Here is a 20,157-nt window from a genome sequence, read left to right as displayed (position 1 = left end):
TTACAGAATAGGGTGACACCAAAAACTGGAGGAACTGGGGGCTGGCACATGGCAGACACCCAGTCCTGAGCACAGAGGATGTAGGTAGGAGTGGGTCTAGAAAATAGGGGAATGGCACCAAGTAAGGACCAGACACTTCCGTGAGGTTTGGAGGTTGGAAGGCAGGTCTTGAACCCCTCTTATCCCCACCAATAACCAACAGGCCAGGTCATTTTTGAGGCTCTGGCTCAAGAAAGCAGATTTACTTTGCCCTGCCCCAGCCCAGGCCACCAGACACAGACACTGTGAACCAAAGGCTTATAATGATCTGGATCAAGATCTGGACGGGGACCTGCAGGAGGCTTCAACTGACTCCTGGGTGGGTGACAAAGCCTGAGCCCTGAATCATCCTTCCAATGCTCACCAAGTCCCTAACCAGCACTGGCCTCACTGCTGTTCCCTGGTTTCCTGCCCTGAGAGCCTTGAAGGAAATAGCTTGGGGGTGGGGAGGAGGGAGAGAGGGATAAGGACGAGAGAGAAGAGGAAAGAAGTAGAACTTCATGCCTAATAAAAGCTGTTTGCATATAATTTTTTAGGAGAAAACTGAATTCTGGTAGGGGAAGCAGGCACCAAGGTCAGTGAGATGAGGCCAAATAAAAATTAACCTGGAACATACTGAAGAGGAAGGGGCTGTGCTCACCTGGAAAGGACAAAGTTCATGGGGAATGCCCATGTATGCTGGGTCCCCACGTGACTCCACACTGCACGGGAACACCTGAGTCCTTGACATTTTCTGCACCCACTATAAAGGCTAGACAAAAGGAGGCTTTCACTGCCCTGCCTCATTTAGGCCTCTCTCGGTTTCTGGGGTACTAGGGTCCTAATGCCCGTATGTGTGAAACCCGGTTCAGGGAGAGTGGGGGAGCAAGTCTTTGAGCTGTTACTTTTCCAGGTTCTCCGCAGCCTGGGGAACTCCTGGTCATTTTTTTAAGGGCTGGGCTCAAATTCGTAGAAATCAGGAGCTGAAGGACTTACTGGGCCATACCGCGACTAGCAGCAGGACATCCACCGGAGCCCAGCGCAGCCTCCCAGGCCCGCCTTCTACAAGTCGGCCGACGGCCTTCCCCAGGTCCCAGCCCAGAAAAGCGGAGACTTTCTCCTCGGTTGGGAAGACCGACTCACCTCCTCTTCCTCCTAGCTCTCCAAAAGGCCTGAAGACCTCGGGAAGTGTCCTCACCCTTGCTGCCTCCAAGCCGGAGGCGCCTGGCCCCCCCCGCCTCCCCGGGAGGTCCAGAGCAGCCCGGCGCATCCATCCCGCCGGCCTCGCCCAGGCCAGGGTCCCTTTAATCTTCCCGCAGCTACGCTCGGACGGGGAGGCACGGCCCTTCCCCACAGCCTGCTCTACGGCTCGCAGGTTCGGGCTAGTCTGGGGCGGAGACTTGGGAGGGAGCGCCTGAAAGTTGTGAGGAGGGCGGGGACGCAGACCCATCTTTAAAGGCCGGGAACTCGCCCTAAGGCACCTCGACACCCGCCGGCGGCCCTGGGCGGTCCCGAGAAGCGCGCAGGACGCGGCTCCCCTTCACCTAAGCTACCGGGGGCCGCCATGGGCCGCTACCGCATCCGCGTGGCCACCGGGGCCTCGCTCTTCTCCGGGTCGCACAACCGCGTGCAGCTGTGGCTGGTCGGGGCGCGCGGGGAGGCGGAGCTGGAGCTGCAGCTGCAGCCGGCGCGGGGCCAGGTCAGCGGACGGGAGCGGGGACCCCGACCCTGGCCCGGGCTGGGCTCGCGGCGGGAGGGCGGCCCGGACGCGGGAGGCCGGGGGCCAGTGACAGCGCGACCGCGCCGGCTGGGACTTCCAGGGAGTTGGGACTCCGGCGTCAGGAGCGGGAAGAGGGTCGGGACGCAGGGCCAGGCTGGTCTCAAACCCTTCTCCCTTCCCGACTCTGGTCCTCGCAGCCTCCAACTCCTTCCCCAAATGACCCCAGAGCCAGTGGCACTATAGGATCCATGTAGGGTCAGTGGTCGAACGTGAAGCTCCCGGGAGAGCGCGGGCGCAGTGAGAGCTCAGTAAACGGACCGATGCGGGTGATGATGCTCAGTCATCAATTCCAGACACTGCGGGCCACGCCCCGCGCTCCCTTGTCCTCCCGGCGATCGGGCGTCCGAGGCCCACCGCGCAGGTGTCGGGAGGAGGGAACGAGGGGATGCTGTCGTTGGAGGCCTTGTCAACGGAGACTCCACAAAGGTCCCCGCCTCTCTTCGGCCCCACCCCGCCTTTGACCCCCCCAACCCCAGCCCCAACCCCCGACAAAACGGCCTCTCCCGGTCCCTGCTACTAAGTCCCGCCGGGTTGTGGCCTCCGCAGGACGAGGAGTTTGATCACGACGTTGCGGAGGACTTGGGGCCACTGCAGTTCGTGAAGTTGCGCAAACACCACTCCCTGGTGGACGACGCGTGGTTCTGCGACCGCATCACGGTGCAGGGCCCGGGAGCCTGCGCGGAGGCCGCCTTCCCGTGTTACCGCTGGGTGCAGGGCGAGGGCGTGCTGAGCCTGCCCGAGGGCACCGGTGAGGGGCAGTGTCGGGGGAGAGGGGGTAGGGCCTCAGGAACTACGGGGGCGGGGGATGAGGAAGGTCAGAAGAGACTAGAAAAACTGGCTGCTCAGCAGGTTAAGGGTGGAAAATTCAGGGTGCTTGAAACGGAGCAAAAAATTTATGAAGTCCTGAAGTTATACATAGACTAGGCGGGCACAGAGAAGTGATCTGAAAGTTTCCTCTTCCAAGAAGGTGAGAACAGGGAATAGGAGTTGCAGCAATGATAGAAAACTGAAGAGCAAAGTAAAAGTGGAAAGGAGACCTCTATGTGACAGGGAAGGGACCAGGGTAGCACATGGCATGGGAGATGGCGGGTGACCCCTGAGAGAAGACAGCTAAGAGAAGAAACGATATAACCTTGGAGAGCTGAAAAGTTAGAAAAACAAGGAAGACCACTGTGAGAGACAGGGATCACATGGCAGGGGGTGGGGATGAATGAGGACGGCATACAGAATTTGCTACTGTGGGAAATGAGAGATGAATACAGAGACAAATGAGGGCAAGGACAGTAAGGATGGAAATATGACATATATGACTTTGAGACAGGTAAGTAAAAGATAAGAGCAGGAACAAAAATATAGACTATGATGGTTAAGTCTAAGAAAGATGAAATCAGGCAAAGAAAGCAAACACAGCTGTTCCTCAATGGTTTTTGAGGACAGCTGAAGGTGTGGCAGGTGAGGGTCAAGACGTGAAATTAACCAAAGCAATACATAATAGAAAACAGGTGTGGGCACATGGGTGCCTAAGATTTTATCACCTTAATTAAGGTGATTTATCCAAGCACAGATATTGATGAAATAGGATCAGGTAGGGAAAGATGAGTTAAGGGATGAGACAGGGTGGCAAACATGAGATTTCTGTCTGAAGGCAAGCAATGAGGGCTGAGGTAAGTGCAACCAGGAGTGGAAAGTTGGCAAAGATGGGATAAATGTGTCTGGGGAACCAATCAAGTGAGGCATAGCCAGAGATAAAAGCAACAGAGCATGACTGAACACAAATGGACTGACTACGAAAGGGAAGATGAGGACAAGCAGGGAGAGCACAGGACCACACAAAACTGTGGCCAATCGTCTTAATGTCTTCCTAGCCCGCCTGGCAGGAGACAATGCATTGGACATGTTCCAGAAACATCGAGAGAAGGAACTGAAGGAAAGACAACAGATATATCGGTGACCACCAACCCACCCCAACTGTACCTCCCTTCTCTGGCCCTGCCCCCTGACCACTGACCTGGACACCCTCCCTGAAGCCTTGTCCCCATCTCCTAGCTGGGCCACCTGGAAGGAAGGGTTACCCCTGACAATAGCTGCGGGGTGTAAGGATGATCTACCTCCAAATATGAGATTCCACGAGGAGAAGAGACGGGACTTCGAGTGGACAATGAAGGCAGGGTGAGAAAAAGCCTGGAGCTCAGAGTGGAAAAAGGGCTGGGAGATCCAAGAATGGTGGTAAATGGTCAGGGCCTGAGGGATCAGCAAATGGGTTTATGCCTCAACTCCTGTCCTAGGGCTCTGGAGATGGTCCTCAAACGTGTTTATACCTTCCTGAGCTCCTGGAATCGCCTAGAGGATTTTGATCAGATCTTCTGGGGCCAGAAGAGCACTCTGGCTGGTCAGTGGTTCCCCCAGGTCTCTATAATCCCTTGATGACCCCTTCTGATGCCCTGACCTTCACACTCCACAGTCCCCCATAACTCCTTGCCAAATGAGACCTTATTGTACCTGATCATCTCACAGGGGCCTCAAGAAAGAAAAGCCAGGGGCTAGATACAGGGTCACTGGGGTAGGGCCTGAAGAGAGGCGTATCTGGGCTGTGGTAAATTTCCTACACTTCACTCCTACCCCACAGAGAAGGTTCACCAGTACTGGCAGGATGATGAGTTTTTTGGCTACCAGTTCCTCAATGGCGCCAACCCCATGCTGCTGAGACGCTCTACCTCTGTGCCCTCCCGGCTAGTGCTGCCCAAGGGGATGGAGGAGCTTCAGGCCCAGTTGGAGAAAGAACTCCAGGTACATCCTCCCGCTGCCCTCCATTGTTCTCTCCTTGGCAGTGTCGGGAGGAGAAGCAGTGAAGGGGAGGGGTCAAAGACGAGTCAGGGGAAGGGAGGCTGTGGTAACCCACTGTCCTTTGGTGCAGAGTCCTGTGTGGAAAAACCTAGAGATGGGGGCCGGCCCTGTGGCTTAGCGGTTAAGTGCGCGTGCTCCGCTACTGGCGCCCAGGGTTCGGATCCCGGGCACACACTGACGCACTGCTTCTCTGGCCATGCTGAGGCTGTGTCCCACATATAGCAACTAGAAGGACATACATATAGCAACTATGACATACAACTATCTACTGGGGCTTTGGGGAAAAAAAAAAAGGAGGAGGATTGGCAATAGATGTTAGCTCAGAGCCTGTCTTCCTTAGCAAAAAGAGGAGGATTAGCATGGATGTTAGCTCAGGGCTGATCTTCCTCACACACACACAAAAAAAACCTAGAGATGATGAAGTATGTAGGGAAAACTACAAGGAGCTTCCATGGAAGGGGAAACAGGATGGATTCCCAGGGCACAGATAGGGCCAGCGATGCTAGCAGAGACAATAACAGTCCCTGTCAGTGCTCCCAACACCAGTGTTTCTGGGCAAGGAGAAAGGTGAAGAATATGCCATCAGGTGGGGAGAATTGTGGAGGTTTCCTGGAGGAGGAAAGCTGGGTTTGGAAGAGATGAGCTGGATATGAGGAGGATGAGCAAGGTGGGGTATAAACATGTGCGTGTGCATGCTGGATGCAGTGGCAGTGGTAGTTAGGAGAACCTCTGTGGATTACTTGGCAGAGAAGGTGAGATTTGGACAGGGAGCGAACGAGCATTTGGAGGGAGCAGGAAGGGACCACAGGCAGAAGACCACTGAGGGATGACGGGGAACAGGCCATGCCGTCTTGACAAGAGGACAGCTTAGAATGCCTGTAATGCAAACTGGACTGAGCAGCCCTGGTTCTAAATCCAGATCTGCTACCACACATCCCTGCACAAGACATCTACCCTCACTAGGCTGTTTCTTCACTTATTTAAAATAACAGGAATTAGACTAGATGCTCTGGTTCTGCCAGTAGGACTCTGGTTCTGATACAGGATGACGGCAAGAAACTAGATAAAGGTCTTTAAATGTCTTCCCCCTTTGTGCTGGCCCTCTGGGGGTAGACTTTGAACTCTAATGATGGATACATTCCTCCTTTCCCCAGAACGGTTCCCTGTTTGAGGCTGACTTCATCCTTTTGGATGGAATTCCAGCCAACGTGATCCGAGGCGAGAAGCAGTACCTGGCTGCCCCCCTCATCATGCTGAAGATGGAACCCAATGGGAAGCTGCTACCCATGGTCATCCAGGTGAGGCACCCTGGGCACCCCCCTCCCAACACTGTTCTCTGTTCACCCCAACCTCTGCTCCCAGGGACCCAGCCCCCTGGTTCTTGGCTCCCAAACTCCATCCTCACGCAGTGAGGTCTGTCCTCATGTCACTCTTTATTTGCCTGCAGCCTGGTTTCCCCTGAACTCACCCAACTGGAAGTACTTGTTCAAGAGTCATAATGACCTTTTGGAGTTCGCATCCTGTACCCCGTGCTCTCAAACTTTAGTGTGTATCAGAGTCACCTGAAGGGCTTATTAAAACACAGGTTGCTGGGTCCTACCACCAGACTTGCTGATTCAGTAGATCTGGGGTGGGACTGAGAATCTGCATTTCTAACAAGTTCCAAAGTGATGCCGATGTTGCTAGTTTGGGAACACACTTTGAGAATCACTATTTAATCTCTCTCAGTAGCCTCTGACTCTGAATACATATCATCTCTTAAATATCTTTTCTCCCACAGTTCTCAACAGTCAGTTAACAAGTACTGTCAATTATATCACACATTCAGCTTCCCCTTCCCCTACCCTAACTCAGACCCCATCACTTTTCTCTCAAACCACTGTTAGGATCTCCTTACTGGATTCCCTGCTTCTGACCCTCCTGCATTCAACCCAACCATTATGGCACTCGCACAGCACCACAGCTAGTGAGAGGCAGGTGGAAGGGTCCTCATTCCTCCTCCTAGATGATACTCTCCTGGAAGGCAATAATCTTACTCATCTCTGTTTCCCCAAGGATGCTGACCATAATGTCATATACAAATTGGGAGTTCAATAAATGCTTAATTTATTTTTCCCAGATCCAGCCTCCCAACCCCAGCTCCCCCACCCCACCACTGTTCCTGCCCTCAGATCCTCCACTTGCCTGGCTCCTGGCAAAGTCCTGGGTCCGAAATTCAGATTTCCAACTGCACCAGCTCCAATATCATTTGCTGAACACTCATCTGGTGGCTGAAGTCATCGCTGTTGCCACCATGAGGTGCCTCCCAGGGCTGCACCCTGTCTTCAAGGTACATCCTCTACCCGCCCTGTCCCATCTCATTCAGATGCCAGAGAGAGGAAACTGCCCAATATCAAGTGATATTGCATCAGAAAATACTTATAGCAATTTGTGAAAGAAAGAGGAGAGAAGGAAGACTGTATCAATATCTTTGAGACATATTTTAATTAAGTCAAGTCACTTAACGTTTCTTTGGGACATATTATTAAAGGAACCCTCTGAAATTCTCAGAGATCTGACAATCTAGCAATGGGCCTGGAGTATGGCTGGAATATGGTTAGTAGAACAAAAGCCTGGTTTCCTGCCTTAGGAGATTTACTATTGAGCCAGGAAGACAAGTGATGCATATAAGAACCAACCACAGAACAATATCTGGAACTAGAATTTGAAATCAAAAGAGACAGCCTATAAACACTACAGTATTGATGGAGAATGTTCCACCCAAACTGAGAAGGCTGCTAAGTAGGCAAGGAGAGCACCCCAGCAGGCTACTTATACTTGCAGGAGAGAGGTGGAAAAAGACATGCATTGGCAAGGTGGTGACGGGAACAAAAAGGAAAACAAAGACGTGGCGAGGGGAGGAAACAGTAGCTGCAGCAGGCCTGGGTACAAGACTGGAGAGAGAAAGGTCAGCGGTCTAAGCTTCTGCAACACCTAGGAGCCCACTGGGTGGGTGGATTGTACCGACCTAGAAATACTGTAATTTTATTAAAAAGTGAATCCAGAATCTGTTGCTAGGCAGAAGGCAGCAAGATGACTTGTGCTTGCTTAGAAATGTTCTCAGAATCTTGATGACATCTTACATGTAGGGAACATGGGAGAGGAGGGACAAAACTGATACAAGCTTATGAACCAGAGTAACTGTCAGGAACACGAAAGTCAGACCAAGCCAGTTTGGAAGCAAAGATAAGGTGTTCAGTTTTAAGTACAAGGAGTTTGAAATGTTGGCAAGATATGCAAGTGAGTAGCTGGTAAGGAGAACAACTGAACTGTGTTTCAGCTGGGGGGTCTCCACCCTGACCCCTCAAGCCTGGCCAGTAGTCGCTGTGGCCTCTTTGAGTCTGGGGTAACATTGGCAAGATGGAAACCAGTGTGATTAACAGAATCTTGGATTTGACTGATTTCATGGTGCTCCTACATCACCATCTTCTGCTCATCTTGAATAGGTTAAGCCTCTATTCACACTTGACTAGTTCAGTCCTCTATCTCCACTCACCATAACAACTTCATCCCATGGCAAACAGCTGAGTTGTTATCAGGACGCCCAGGAAGGCTAAGCCTGCAAATGTCACCAAGGCTACGTGTGCAGACTCTGGATTCAGACTGCCGGAGTCAGAATCCTGAATCCTAGCCTCAGTCCTTACCAGATGTGTGCTCGCTGTCCTCATCTCTAAATGGGGATAACAGGATCTCCATCGTGGGGTTGACAAGGATAAAACGACATAACACAACAGTGTGACACAGGCTAAAAGCTGCAAAAAACATTAGTTCTCGCAATTATTATGACTATTATTAGGGATTGTTTGTCCTCAGGTATCTTCTCTCCTCGTGTGGACTTTGGGCTTTCTGTGACACTCAGCATCTTTCATAAATTTTCTGAGAAATGTCAAACCAATGTGAGCTGCTTTGACATCTTGACACCACAGGTATCACTCAGGTCATTCCCTGTGTCCAGCATCACCAACTCAGATAAACAGCAACACTGCATGAAACCTGCATACAAACTGGGTGGAAATGAAGACAAAATAGTCTGAGATGAAAAGAAATGCATGTGAGGATCAGATGGCCTTTTGTAATAGCTAAGGAAAAGCTATTTTTTAAAAAGTTATTAAAAGTAGAGGGGGCCTAACTGCCTAATTAGGGGTGGGGGCAGATTTGACGACAGCCCCTCTGCTGCTTAAGCAGGTAGCTCAATATGGCTCCTCTAATTCTGACTAATTCCAACTGACAAAAAGCCCAACAGTGAAGCAACCAGAGGATGGAGGTGTGGCTTTGATAATGAGTATAGGGGCTAATTTAAGCTATGAGGATGTAAACAATAGAAGTATAAAAGAAAATCAAAAGGAGCTGATTCTTAAAGGACACCTACACTCAAGGTGGAAATAATAAAGATAAATGATAACAGCTTCTGTGTGTACTAAATACATATATCACTCAGTTAAGCATCACCACAGACTTCTGAGATGAGACCCTATTATCACTCTATTGACAGATGAGTTGCTAGATAGGAGATGAGACAGATTAACACTTAGAGGGTCCACTACCCTGGATGAGTATCACAGTGAGTAGTGAAGTGTAGACTGAAACCCAGCTCAGTCTGGCTCCAGGCCTGAATCACAGGGGAGTAAAGAGCATGAGAGGGAGTGATCACAGAAGCAGAAGGAGACCAGCCTGTGAAGGCAGCAGCAGGGAGGAAAGCATCAAGAGGAGAGCAGGCCACCCTGCTGGGTGGCACTCCCTACAAGGAAGGACCCAAGCATGTCCTCCATAAACCACCCCCTTCCAATCTCCATCCCAGCTCCTGATCCCACACATCCGCTACACCATGGAAATCAACACCCGGGCACGGACCCAACTCATTTCAGAAGGTGGTATATTTGATAAGGTAAGGAGGAAATGGGGCGTGGGGCTGCCTAATCATCCAACTCTCTACGATCTGTCACTTTCAAGATCTCAGACCAACCTGTGTGAATGTCCTGACCCTTAAAATCATAAGCCTGTCCCTTTATACCCATGTCTTTAAATGTGAAAACCCCACATCTGACTCCTTATATACTATGCTCTATCTTCTCCCTCAAAGCCTCTCATCTCTCTTGTCCCAGGCAGTGAGCACAGGTGGAGGGGGCCATGTGCAGTTGGTCCGTCGGGCCATGGCTCAGCTGACCTACTGCTCCCTCTGTCCTCCTGATGATCTGGCTAACCGGGGCCTGCTGAGAATCCCAAGTGCTCTCTATGCCCACGATGCTTTACGGCTCTGGCAGATCATTGCCCGGTGGGTGAGAGGGGGAGCTGAGAAATGGAGGGGCATCAGGGAGAGGGAGAGTGGGGCTCTGACCTGAGGTCAGCATGAAGCAAAAGAAACACATGAAAACAAGAAGATCCAGATAGGAGGAGCAGAGGACCCAATCCTGGGGAGATGAGGGGGAGGGTGGAGTCAGCGGGCAGGGTCTGAAAAGGAGGAAAGTGGAATAGAGGGGTAGACAGCCTAGGCTGGGAAAGCTGGGGAGTGGGAGACTGAGGGATCTGGACAAATCAGGCTTTTTGTCAGGAGGAAAGGCTAGCAACCACGTGTAGGGAATTCCTAGAACTAATGACCCACATTTCATTCCTTTCTACACTAGTGTGTAGAAAGAGCTGGGGAAGGTCCCAAAAGGCAAGTCTTGTAAGATCTGTCCCCAGAAATAGTAGAAGCAGCTGGGCAGAGGCCACAGAAAAGGAGCAGAGGTCAGAGGCTGGAGCCTTCTACCCTCAAGGAGCTCCCCTCCCTTCTCCTCTGGGCAGGTACGTGGAGGGGATCGTCCACCTCTTCTACCACAGGGATGACATCGTGAGAGGGGACCCTGAGCTGCAGGCCTGGTGTCGGGAGATCACTGAGGTGGGGCTGTGCCAGGCCCAGGACCGAGGTAAAATCCCTCCCCAGAGACAGGAGGTCCTCAGACACTCTGCCCAGAGCCCCTTCTCAGCGCTGCCCTTCTGAGTTCCGGACCCCATTCCCTCATCGCAACCCCCTCTGCAGCCACACACGAAGCATCTGAATCCCACTCCCACCTCCTAAGACTCAGGACACTTCTAGATACCCAAGATTGTCCTCCTCAGAGACCCTGGCCATCAACCTCTACTATCACCCCACATTCCAAGTCACAGAAGCCCCAAACCCGCCACAGCATGGAATCCAGTAAGGCCAGAACCACAGAAGTGAGAGATCTGCCCAGGCCCTGCAGGGGTTCACATTCTCTTCACAGTTGTATGTTTTCCTACCTGAGGATATAAACGGGAAGATTTTTCCACCAAAGCCCATGATGACCCACTCTGTTTTCCCTCCTTTCTCCTCCTGCCTGCTACTATCCAGCACACACAGATGGTCCAGGCATATTGCACACTTCCACAGTGCAAGGTCATTCTAGGTACAAACCCAATACAGTCCATGCTTTGGCTCAAACCCAAACACAGTGCCCTGCCCCTTGGGGCTCACGTTTCTTTGGCTAATCCAGCCTCTCACCCCTGTTAGGATCTAGCCTCTATCTTTAGCACCCTCTACCACATTTCAAACTCTGGGGAAGAAAGAGCCTTTCTTGAGCTCTTCCTAGATTCATCCTCCCCTCTCTAACACACATGGGCCAGCCTGGACTGCTTCACATCGACCTTCAGTCCCTGCCCCTCTTCACACCAACATCTCTGCCTCTGTGGGGCAACTACAGACGTTTGTAGAGGAAGCCTGGGGAGGCTGGAGAGCCATTCCCTGGAAAGCCTGGGGATGCAGCGAGCAATAAACCAACCCGTGCTCTCTGGAGGGAGCCTCTCCCTGGGGAATCTGTGGCTGCACTATCCCCACCCTTCCAGGACCAAACTTGCTCTACTACGTCTCAGCACTGTCCTTTAGGCTTCACATGCCCCCAAAAGACCCTTCCTCCTCTTCCTGGCCATCTTTTCCCCAACCAGTATCCACATTTGGAAAATGAAAATATTCACGTTAACTTTCATCTCCACTAACTGCCTCTCATTCTCTTCCTCCACTCTCCCTCAGTTCTCATGGCTCACCTTTGCCTAATTTTCCCAACAGACCTTTTAGAGGAAATGTGCTGAAATTAAAAACAGCCTCAGATTAGCAGTCAGGAACCCGAGTTCAAGGTCAGCCTCTGCCTTTTCCCAACTACTCAATCCTGACACGCAGTTTAATCTCTCTGGTCTTTGATTTTTTTTTTTTAATCTATAAAAGGGAAGTGATTATATTTGTTCCACTTAACTGATAAGATTATTGGGTCTCTGAGCCCCCACCTCCACTGTAAAATGAGTGGCCCGGGAAAACCTTTGTGGAAAGCCTCTCTTGGCTGTGACACTATAAATCCATGACTTCTCTTATTCCTTACCTTATTACTTAGACAATTCTAATTCCCTGTCTGGGAATAGGAGGAAGCTCCCTAAATTCTTAACCACTTTTTGAGGCAGAGGATATCTGATCACCCAGAGCTTTTCAGCCGCCCCCCCACACTTCCATAATAACAATAATAATTATTTATTGAGCACTTGTTACATACCAGGTGATTTCAATACATTATCTCATTTATAAGGTAGGTATCATCTACATGTTACAGGTGAAGAAATTGAGGTTCAGAGAGATTAAGTGATTGGCCTAAGGTAACCAAACTATATGGCCTGAGCCTGAATTGAAACCCATGTCTATACAAATATTTTAAATAAATGAACCAACACCCCTCAATTCCAAAATATAGACAGCCCAAGACATCAGCCTTTATTTCTCTCCTCTCGTGCTGTAACCTCAAAATCTTGTTCCTTCCCTGCCCAGGTTTCCCTGTCTCCTTCCAGTCCCAGAATCAGCTCTGCCATTTCCTTACCATGTGTGTCTTCACATGTACTGCCCAGCATGCAGCCATCAACCAGGGCCAGGTATGGATGGCTGAAAGCCCGGGTCCCAGAAGGCAAGTGTCTGGACCTTGGGATGCCCAAGGGAGAGATGGGGGTTCAAACCCTACGTACCAGGATCCTAGGGTTGCAGTTTCTTCCCCCAGCTGGACTGGTATGCCTGGGTCCCTAATGCCCCATGTACAATGCGGATGCCCCCACCCACCACCAAGGAAGATGTGACAATGGCCACAGTGATGGGCTCACTACCTGATGTCCGACAGGCCTGTCTTCAAATGACCATCACATGGCATCTGGGTCGCCGCCAGCCAGACATGGTAAGAGAGGACTCTGGGGAAAGGGAAATGACAGTTGGAAGGGAGACATCAGACTGAGGGGCTAGGCTCTTGTGGCTTCTGCCTTCCGACTAGAAACTGACTCATCCTTTGTTCTTTCTTAGGTGCCTCTGGGGCATCACAAAGAAAAGTATTTTTCAGGTCCCAAGGCCAAGGCTGTACTAAACCAATTCCAAACAGATTTGGAAAACTTGGAAAGGGAGATTACAGCCCGGAATGAGCAACTTGACCTGCCCTATGAATACCTGAAGCCCAGCCACATAGAGAACAGTGTCACTATCTGAGCTCTAAGGTGCCCCCACCTGGAAGACTTTCAGATCAGCTCTAGGACTGACATCTCCACCTTGAATTTCATGGCTTCCTAAGTCTCTGCTGCTAAGGCTCTATTTCCTCCCCCAACTAAATCCCCTACATCGGTATCCCACTAGCCCAAGGGAGGCAGCAAACCTTTTCTGTAAAGGGCCAGATAGAGGCCAGCCCCGTGGCGCAGCGGTTAAGTGCCTGCGCTCCGCTGCTGGCGGCCTGGGTTCAGATCCTGGGTGCGCACCAAGGCACCGCTTGTCAAGCCATGCTATGGTGGCGTCCCATATAAAGTGGAGGAAGAGGGGCAAAGATGTTAGCCCAGGGCCAGTCTTCCTCAGCAAAAAGAGGAGGATTGGCATGGATGTTAACTCAGGGCTGATCTTCCTCTCACACACACAAAAAAGGGCCAGATAATAAATATCTTAGGCATTGTAGGCCACACAGTCCCTGTCACATCTATAGGTACTCAACTCTCCTGTTGTAGCACAAAAGCAGCCACAGACAATATGTAAAAGAATGTGACTGTGTTCCAATAAAACTTTATTTATGGACAGTGAAATAGGAACTTCACGTGTCACAAAATATTCTTCTTTTGGTTTAGTCAACCATTTAAAAATGCAAAAATCCCTGTGCTTTGCTAGAGGGACATGCACAGGCTGCGGGCTGCATCTGGCCTTCTGTGGCAGTACCTGCACAAGGGTCCCCTGCACTAGCCTGGGACACTGACCCTACTTGCAAAACATCCAAAGAATGCTCTCAGGGAGGGTGCAGAAGATTTCTCGGAAAAATCAACTACCTCAACTAATTCTCCTTTCCCAGGAGCTAGACTTCATGCTTGGTGGCCAACTTAAAAATTCCTGACTCTGTTCTTTGGCAACTTTCCCTCCACCCCTATTCCTCCTATTTAAACACCTACTCCAAAAGTCCTTGAATAAGAATGGTGCTCCTAGGGCAGAATAAAAACCTTTGCCCCAAAATGGCTTCCTTCCCTAGACAGTCTCAAACAACAAAGACGTGAAATTCATGTCTCAAGGCCCCTTTCCCAGCCCCTTTAGTACCCTGGGGTCTCTGTTTCCCAGGTTCCAAGTTCTCTTTCACAACCCTTTTGAGAACAATATAAACAAAATAAATGGGAAAATACCGCAAAGTTATGCTAACCACTGACAGCGTTTGCCTGGTTCTGGGGCTTTGGGATCCAAATGATCCCTCTCAATTATGCTGTGATCACTGTCCTCACTAGAATGGGTACAAATTCAGTGCAAAATTGTGTTCTTCAAACACTCCTATTTTCCTGAATAATTATTACAAATCTGTCTCTTGCCAATGAAGTATACAAACTTTTTCTTTGGAAAGGATGATCTATTGGTACTTTTAAAATCTTGTACCCTTCCTTATTCAAACAACCTATAGTCAGTTTCCTTACTTTACAGTAGGGAAGCAAAGTGACATTCCTTTCTCCAGTACATTTAGCAGGACCACTCACTTTCACAACTTGCTCATTGAGTCCGCTTTCCCTGGACTTTTCCTAATGCCCGTATTTTACCTGGATCTGGCATCCAGTATTCCATGTTTGGTAACAAAACTTTAATTATTTCCAATGCCAAGACCCCTCAGCAATGTTAAAGCGTTTTAGCCACAACAGCACGCCTGTCCTCGAGAAGGGGCTCCTGTCTCCTTTTACTGTGTCAGAATATCTATTTTAAAAGGTAGGGATGAGTAGAAAAGAGATAGAGGCGTTCTCTCTTGGTGTAAATCTCCATGCCTAACTATTTTCTCATCACACGCTAGCACCCGAAACTAAGGTATCCGAAGGAAAAATCAGTTCCAAACCTCTGCTCCTAAGCGCCCACCGCCAAGGTTACCAGCAGCGCCGCCAGAGCTGACTCTTTCCCGAGGCCCAGCTGCGGCTAGCACCTCGTCACGTGACTTGCCAAACTTGGTCACGTGACACGCCGGCTCCTCTCATTCCAACATGGAGAGGGGGGAGCCAAGAAACCGGAGGCCCTTGCTCCTGCACCACTCGCACCCCATCTACACAGGTCAATAATGGATTCCGAGGGGCTTCTTCAGACTTCAGGCACAGCCTCTTCCCGCCGAAGTCCCGGGAGGAGCCGGAGGCGCTCAGCGTTCTCCGCCTAGCGCCCCCCCGGCACGATGGTTGGGTCCGGAGGCCACGCCCCCTCGGCCGCCCTCCGCGCTCTCTGTCCTCCGCCGCGCGAGCCCCCTAGGCCAGCTCGCTTTTCCCGGTCGCCTCTGGGAGTCCTCTCACCGCCTTTCCACTCGGCACACATCTAGGCGATCCCCAGCTCCCTTCTTCATGGCGTCGCTTCTGTGCTGTGGGCCCAAGCTGGCGGCCTGCGGCATCGTTCTCAGCGCCTGGGGAGTGATCATGTTGGTGAGGGGACTGCCCGGCGAGAACCGGAGAGGGCCTCAGGGCCCCCGGGGTTGGAGGGCTGGAAAGCTAGATGAATCCAGGCCTTAGAAAGCTGCAGGCAGGCTAGAGGGGGTTGTTGATTAGCCGCTGGGAAACGAGACAGAACTGAGATTGAGAAATGGGGAACTGGAGTGGGGCGGGGGGGTGGGGATAGCTGAAGCTTAGAATGGGAGCCTGCGCTGGTAAATTTGGAGATCTTTCAAGGTAAGAGGAAAAGCTGGGCTCTTGAGAAATGCTTGAGTGAATGGAGGGCAGTGGGGAAAGGGAGCGCTTGTTCCCAAAATGGGTGGCCAGGGCCGAGTTTCCCCAGGACTCTACCCGTCCCACTCCAGGAAGAAATAGTATGAAGTGCCGATTCCCCCTGACTCCTTCCGCTCTGTCCCGTGATAATGACGCCTATGGAGACGAGGATAATCTGGGTTGCTCCTTATTTCTGCCCTTGCCCCAGCCAAGTCGTCTTTATGTCACCACCCCACGCCCTATTCCGGGTGACTGAGTCCGAATCTAGCAACAACCACCCTTAATCCCAGCTCATTCTGGTAATTCCCAAACCCAGGTGTTGTGGCAACATTAAAAGTGGGAGGAGTTTAGGGAGTAACCAAGTTAGGTGCCTGAGTTCGACAATTTACCTAATTCCCTTTTTTCAGATAATGCTTGGAATCTTTTTCAATGTCCATTCCGCTGTACTAATAGAGGACGTTCCCTTCACCGAGAAAGATTTTGAGTAAGTAGTCAGGTGGGAGAGGCGGGGCTGAGTGCAGGTGGGAGGTGGCTGAGCCTGTGGTCAGAATTTTGGGCGGGGAATTGCAGGAGGCTGGATGCTTGGGACCCGGAGGCTAGCGTGCGGAAAGCTGCTCTCTTTGGCCTACAGTTAGGACCGGTCTTGGGAGTCAGACCTCAGCGGCCATCCTAAACCCACCACTTCAGGTGTGGCTTTAGGTATTTTACTTGACTTCTCTGTGCCTCCGTCCAACTCGACAAAGTGGATGCTATAAGAGAACTCACCCCATAGGGTTATGAAGAAGACTGAGTAAGATAGTATACGTAAAAGCGCTTAGAACGGTACCTGGCACGTAGTAAGTGTTGGCTGCTATTAATGTTTCTGACACTTCTCTGCCTAATCCCCACCCCTAGGCGTGGCCCCCAGAACATATACAGCCTGTATGAGCAAGTCAGCTACAACTGTTTCATCGCCGCGGGCCTTTACCTCCTCCTCGGAGGCTTCTCTTTCTGCCAAGTTCGGCTCAATAAGCGCAAGGAATACATGGTGCGCTAGCGCACCGTCGCGTTTCCCCTCTCCAGCCCACTCCTCTATTTAAAAACTCTCCCCCCTGATCCCCCATTCTGGCGCCCTCTGCGGGACGGGGTTTCCCTGGCCCCCGGCCCCGGTGGAGAGAGGCTGGGGCTGGCCGTTCCCCGTCCCTTTGGCCCCCTCGCCTTGTCCCGTACCACAATAAACAGAAACTGCTCTCTTAAGACTGGTGTCTGTGCTTGGCTGGGGGGTAGGCATGGGGGCTTGAGATCGGCCGCCAGATAGGCAGTCCCGACCCCTCGACGGAAGCGGAGTGCAGCAGCGCCGGAAGTGAGGCGGCGTCGTCCACTCTCCGCCGAGGCGGCCTAAGTAACTGCAGCTGCTGAGGCGGGGGTCCGAGCCAATCAGCTGCAGGAAGGGGCGGGACTTCCTGCTCGGGGGCCGGAGCGGTGCGGTCTCCCGGCTCTCCGAGGTCCCAGCTCCGTGGCGGCGGCAGCGGTAGCGGCGGCGTCTCCGTGAGGAGGCGTGCGGAGCCATGACGTCAGCGTCCACAAAGGTTCGACCTCCCTCGCGGACAGCGCTCCCTGGCGGCCACGGGAGGGCGGACCCCCCAGTTGGCTCCCGACTCTTCCGCCTGGGGCGGGGAGCGGGCGGGAGCCGAGCTGGGGTGGGGCTAGGGGCTCCGGGCGGGCTGGCGCGGGGCTGTGCGCCGGCCCCCCGTAATGCTGCCCCGCCCCCAGGTCGGAGAGATCTTCTCCGCGGCGGGCGCCGCTTTCACGAAGCTCGGAGAGCTGACGATGCAACTGCATCCCGTGGCCGACTCTTCCCCCGCGGGGTACGTGAGCGCGGGCTGGGACGTGGACCCGCAGAGTGGATGCTTGGACTCGATCACAGACACGGACACTCTCTAGGGCAGGGACAGATGTTAGTTTCCCTTTGTGCCTGACAGCGCAGAATAGGTGTTAATAAATGATTGTTGAATGAATGAATGAATGACAGATAAAACCACAGACTGAGGCTCATAACCCCGACTCATTTCACAGCTCTACTCGGCTGCGAACCGGTAGACTATAGACCACCACCACGACCCACCCACCCCAAATTATGTGAAATTCCCTCAGACTGCTGCAGAATGTGTTCAGGGGTTCTGTTTGTTAAGACCCCTACTTGTTGAATGGGTTTCAGTGGGCTGTTTACAGCAGCTGTTTCACGCTGATGGGGCAGAGGCTTTTTCCTAAGGTGGGAATATTGTTGCGATATCATGTGGTTGGGGTCCTCGGGGTTCCCACAGGGCCTTAGGAGCTTTTTTTTTTTCTTTAAGGAGTACCTCTTTATGGATTCATGGAAGGGGCCCCAGGGATTGGGGGGAGGAGGTTGGTTGCTGTGGAATGCATGCCGGTGAGCTGGCTCCACACCCCTCTTCCTCCCACTTTCGCTATTCCCCTCTCCCCTTCTGACAGTGCCAAGTGGACCGAGACGGAGATAGAGATGCTGAGGGCTGCTGTGAAGCGATTTGGGGACGATCTTAATCACATCAGCTGTATCATCAAGGAACGGACAGTGTGAGGGAGGGTTGGCTGGCAGAAAAGGGAGGGTGGGCAGCTTTCTTCCTCCATACCCGTTGTTCCGTTTTCCTCAGAAGTCCCAGCTCAACGTCTTTTCCTACTTTGTTGCTAGTTTTGTTAGCATCCCCTTGAGGACCAAAAGAATAAAAGAATTGTCACAATTGGCCAGAAGTTACTAAAACGCTATGGTAATAGGACCTTCCAAGAATTTGGTTTTAGGTTGCCTTAGATACCCAACAATTGAATTTGGTAATGGTAGTTCCCTGGTGATTTATACAGGTTATTTATACAGCTCTTTTGAGACTCTACTGCAGTGTTTCCAGGGATATTGTGATTCTGAATTAGTTGATCAGGATCTACTATTAAGTCTCAATCTACCTGTAGATCACCAAGGCTTACCTCGTAGCCTTCCACATCCACACATCTCTCCTAGAAGAGAATTAGGAGATGGGCCTTTTCCACTACTTAGTTCAGGGCCTCCACTCTTCACACTCCATCTGGCCTCAGTGAGTGCAAAGCTTCAGGAAAATGAGAACCCTGCCAAAGAGTTGGGTCTCTAACCTGGCTTCTTATGAAGGGGCTCCTCAGTATTCCTTCAGGATAGCACATTACCCCTGCCCCTCCCCTCCCTTCTTCCCTCAGTATCTCTGATGACTCCCTTCCTAACCTGCTTTCTCTTCTCCTCAGGGCTCAGATAAAGGCCACCGTGAAGCGCAAGGTATATGAAGACTCTGGCATCCCCCTTCCAGCTGAGTCGCCTAAGAAAGGGCCCAAGAAGGTGGCATCTGGTGTCTTGTCGCCTCCTTCAGCTGCCCCTCCACCAAGCAGCTCCAGTGTCCCTGAGGCCGGGGGTCCCCCCATAAAGAAACAGAAGGCTGGTGAGGCCTGTGGAGTTGCTCCCTAGGGGTTAAAGCTTCCATCTGAGCTTCAGTGAGAGAATTGGGCTTGGGTCAAAGGACAAATCTCTCTTCCTCTCCCAGTGAAGGTTCCCAGAGAGTGGCTCGAGTCGGGAAGGGAGGGGGAGCGCGAAGCTTTGGAAAGCCTGGGGGGCAGTCAGGGAACCTAGAACCTAGCTTATGCCCCCCTCCCAGATGTGACACTCAGTGCTCTGAACGACTCCGACGCCAACAGTGACCTGGTGGATATTGAAGGGCTAGGAGAAACTCCTCCAGCCAAGAAACTCAACTTCGACCAGGGTAGGAGTCCTCCTCCTCCCACACCAGCTGAAGGGGTGGGGGAGGAAGCACTCACTTGGACGGTAGGGGAGGGTCTCAGCAGGAGCCTCCCCCCTTGTACGGGGGCTTTGGAAGAGAAGGTTCTCTCATACATAGTGCAGGGGATTGGGTCAGTAACGAGCTGGGTGCTTTGGGGAGGTGGGAGTTGTCTTGGAAGCATACTTGGGGGTCGCTCCATCTCGCCCATTTTACTTCCTGTTCCAGACAGCCTGACCCTGGATTCTGGCCTTCTCATGACCTCTGCTGATCCTCCTCTGCTCTCTCGCTGACCTTCCACCTCTTACCCCTCTCACTGTTCATCTTGGACCTGTGGATCACCTGGGACTCTGAGCAAGGCCTGCATGACAGAGGGTCGAAAGGCTGCTGGGGCTGCCCACCTTGCTGTTCCTGTATAAGCATCTGCCCCCAACCCCTTTGACCTCCGTCGGATGGACACTTTTATACAGAAAACAATAAAGATTTCCCTCTCAG

The 20,157-nt window shown here is 51.9% G+C and overlaps 3 protein-coding genes and 1 long non-coding RNA gene across 11 annotated transcripts in view; 3 read left to right on the top strand and 1 right to left on the bottom strand.

Annotated features, from left to right (window-relative positions):
* LOC106802266 (uncharacterized) overlaps positions 1 to 15,394 on the bottom strand; it is an 85,284-nt gene extending 69,890 nt beyond the window's left edge. For both annotated transcript variants that reach the window (XR_015554641.1, XR_015554642.1), the window contains exons 1-2: positions 15,031 to 15,394; positions 12,812 to 12,892 (exon numbers count right to left, since the gene is read on the bottom strand). This is a non-coding gene — a long non-coding RNA (uncharacterized LOC106802266). The remainder of the gene's footprint in view (positions 1 to 12,811; positions 12,893 to 15,030) is intronic.
* ALOX12 (arachidonate 12-lipoxygenase, 12S type) lies at positions 1,485 to 14,588 on the top strand. Of its 4 annotated transcripts, none has more exons than XM_014789605.2 (14): positions 1,485 to 1,717; positions 2,345 to 2,546; positions 3,664 to 3,745; positions 3,845 to 3,967; positions 4,084 to 4,187; positions 4,425 to 4,585; positions 5,797 to 5,940; positions 6,762 to 6,971; positions 9,480 to 9,566; positions 9,784 to 9,953; positions 10,463 to 10,584; positions 12,486 to 12,586; positions 12,826 to 12,879; positions 13,002 to 14,588. In XM_014789605.2, the coding sequence occupies exons 1-14, from the start codon at positions 1,583 to 1,585 to the stop codon at positions 13,179 to 13,181; spliced, it is 1,875 nt and encodes a 624-aa protein (XP_014645091.1). In that variant the 5' UTR covers positions 1,485 to 1,582; the 3' UTR covers positions 13,182 to 14,588. The 4 variants fall into 4 exon arrangements, with proteins under 4 accessions (XP_014645091.1, XP_087296674.1, XP_087296676.1 ...); XM_087440548.1 differs by having other exon boundaries at positions 10,499 to 10,584; positions 12,709 to 12,879; positions 13,002 to 14,587; XM_004433182.3 differs by having other exon boundaries at positions 1,486 to 1,717; positions 12,709 to 12,879; positions 13,002 to 14,587.
* Positions 15,395 to 15,396: 2 nt separating the features above from the next.
* Positions 15,397 to 17,110, top strand: RNASEK (ribonuclease K). Its single transcript, XM_004433181.3, has 3 exons — positions 15,397 to 15,595; positions 16,282 to 16,358; positions 16,769 to 17,110. Exons 1-3 carry the CDS (start codon positions 15,518 to 15,520, stop codon positions 16,908 to 16,910), a joined length of 297 nt encoding a protein of 98 aa, XP_004433238.1. The 5' UTR covers positions 15,397 to 15,517; the 3' UTR covers positions 16,911 to 17,110.
* An 83-nt stretch (positions 17,111 to 17,193) lies between these two features.
* BACC1 (BPTF associated chromatin complex component 1) lies at positions 17,194 to 20,157 on the top strand. 4 transcript variants are annotated; one of them, XM_014789603.2, is made up of 6 exons: positions 17,194 to 17,442; positions 17,627 to 17,721; positions 18,347 to 18,448; positions 19,139 to 19,329; positions 19,543 to 19,647; positions 19,895 to 20,157. In XM_014789603.2, the coding sequence occupies exons 1-6, from the start codon at positions 17,422 to 17,424 to the stop codon at positions 19,897 to 19,899; spliced, it is 519 nt and encodes a 172-aa protein (XP_014645089.1). In that variant the 5' UTR covers positions 17,194 to 17,421; the 3' UTR covers positions 19,900 to 20,157. The 4 variants fall into 4 exon arrangements, with proteins under 4 accessions (XP_014645089.1, XP_004433236.1, XP_014645090.1 ...); XM_004433179.2 differs by having other exon boundaries at positions 19,891 to 20,157; XM_014789604.2 differs by lacking the exon at positions 18,347 to 18,448 and having other exon boundaries at positions 19,891 to 20,157.

The sequence above is a fragment of the Ceratotherium simum genome, chromosome 16, assembly GCF_057802395.1.
Source record: "Ceratotherium simum simum isolate JZ-2026a chromosome 16, ASM5780239v1, whole genome shotgun sequence".
Taxonomy (NCBI): Eukaryota; Metazoa; Chordata; class Mammalia; order Perissodactyla; family Rhinocerotidae; genus Ceratotherium; species Ceratotherium simum.
Note: the sequence above shows the minus strand (reverse complement) of the source record. Positions and strands in the feature narration are given on the sequence as shown.

What these genes read in the sequence shown, in the direction of transcription:
- BACC1 (XM_004433179.2), top strand. Translation starts at nt 17,422, where the DNA reads ATGACGTCAGCGTCCACAAAG. An exon ending in ATCATCAAGGAACGGACAGT is followed by an intron (nt 18,449 to 19,138) that starts GTGAGGGAGGGT and finishes TCTTCTCCTCAG; the next exon opens with GGCTCAGATAAAGGCCACCG. An exon ending in GAAACTCAACTTCGACCAGG is followed by an intron (nt 19,648 to 19,890) that starts GTAGGAGTCCTC and finishes TTCCTGTTCCAG; the next exon opens with ACAGCCTGACCCTGGATTCT.
- RNASEK (XM_004433181.3), top strand. Translation starts at nt 15,518, where the DNA reads ATGGCGTCGCTTCTGTGCTGTGGGCCCAAGCTGGCGGCCTGCGGCATC. An exon ending in CCTGGGGAGTGATCATGTTG is followed by an intron (nt 15,596 to 16,281) that starts GTGAGGGGACTG and finishes CCCTTTTTTCAG; the next exon opens with ATAATGCTTGGAATCTTTTT. An exon ending in TTCACCGAGAAAGATTTTGA is followed by an intron (nt 16,359 to 16,768) that starts GTAAGTAGTCAG and finishes CCCCACCCCTAG; the next exon opens with GCGTGGCCCCCAGAACATAT.
- ALOX12 (XM_004433182.3), top strand. Translation starts at nt 1,583, where the DNA reads ATGGGCCGCTACCGCATCCGCGTGGCCACCGGGGCCTCGCTCTTCTCC. An exon ending in GAGTGGACAATGAAGGCAGG is followed by an intron (nt 3,968 to 4,083) that starts GTGAGAAAAAGC and finishes CTCCTGTCCTAG; the next exon opens with GGCTCTGGAGATGGTCCTCA. An exon ending in TGCTACCCATGGTCATCCAG is followed by an intron (nt 5,941 to 6,761) that starts GTGAGGCACCCT and finishes TATTTTTCCCAG; the next exon opens with ATCCAGCCTCCCAACCCCAG.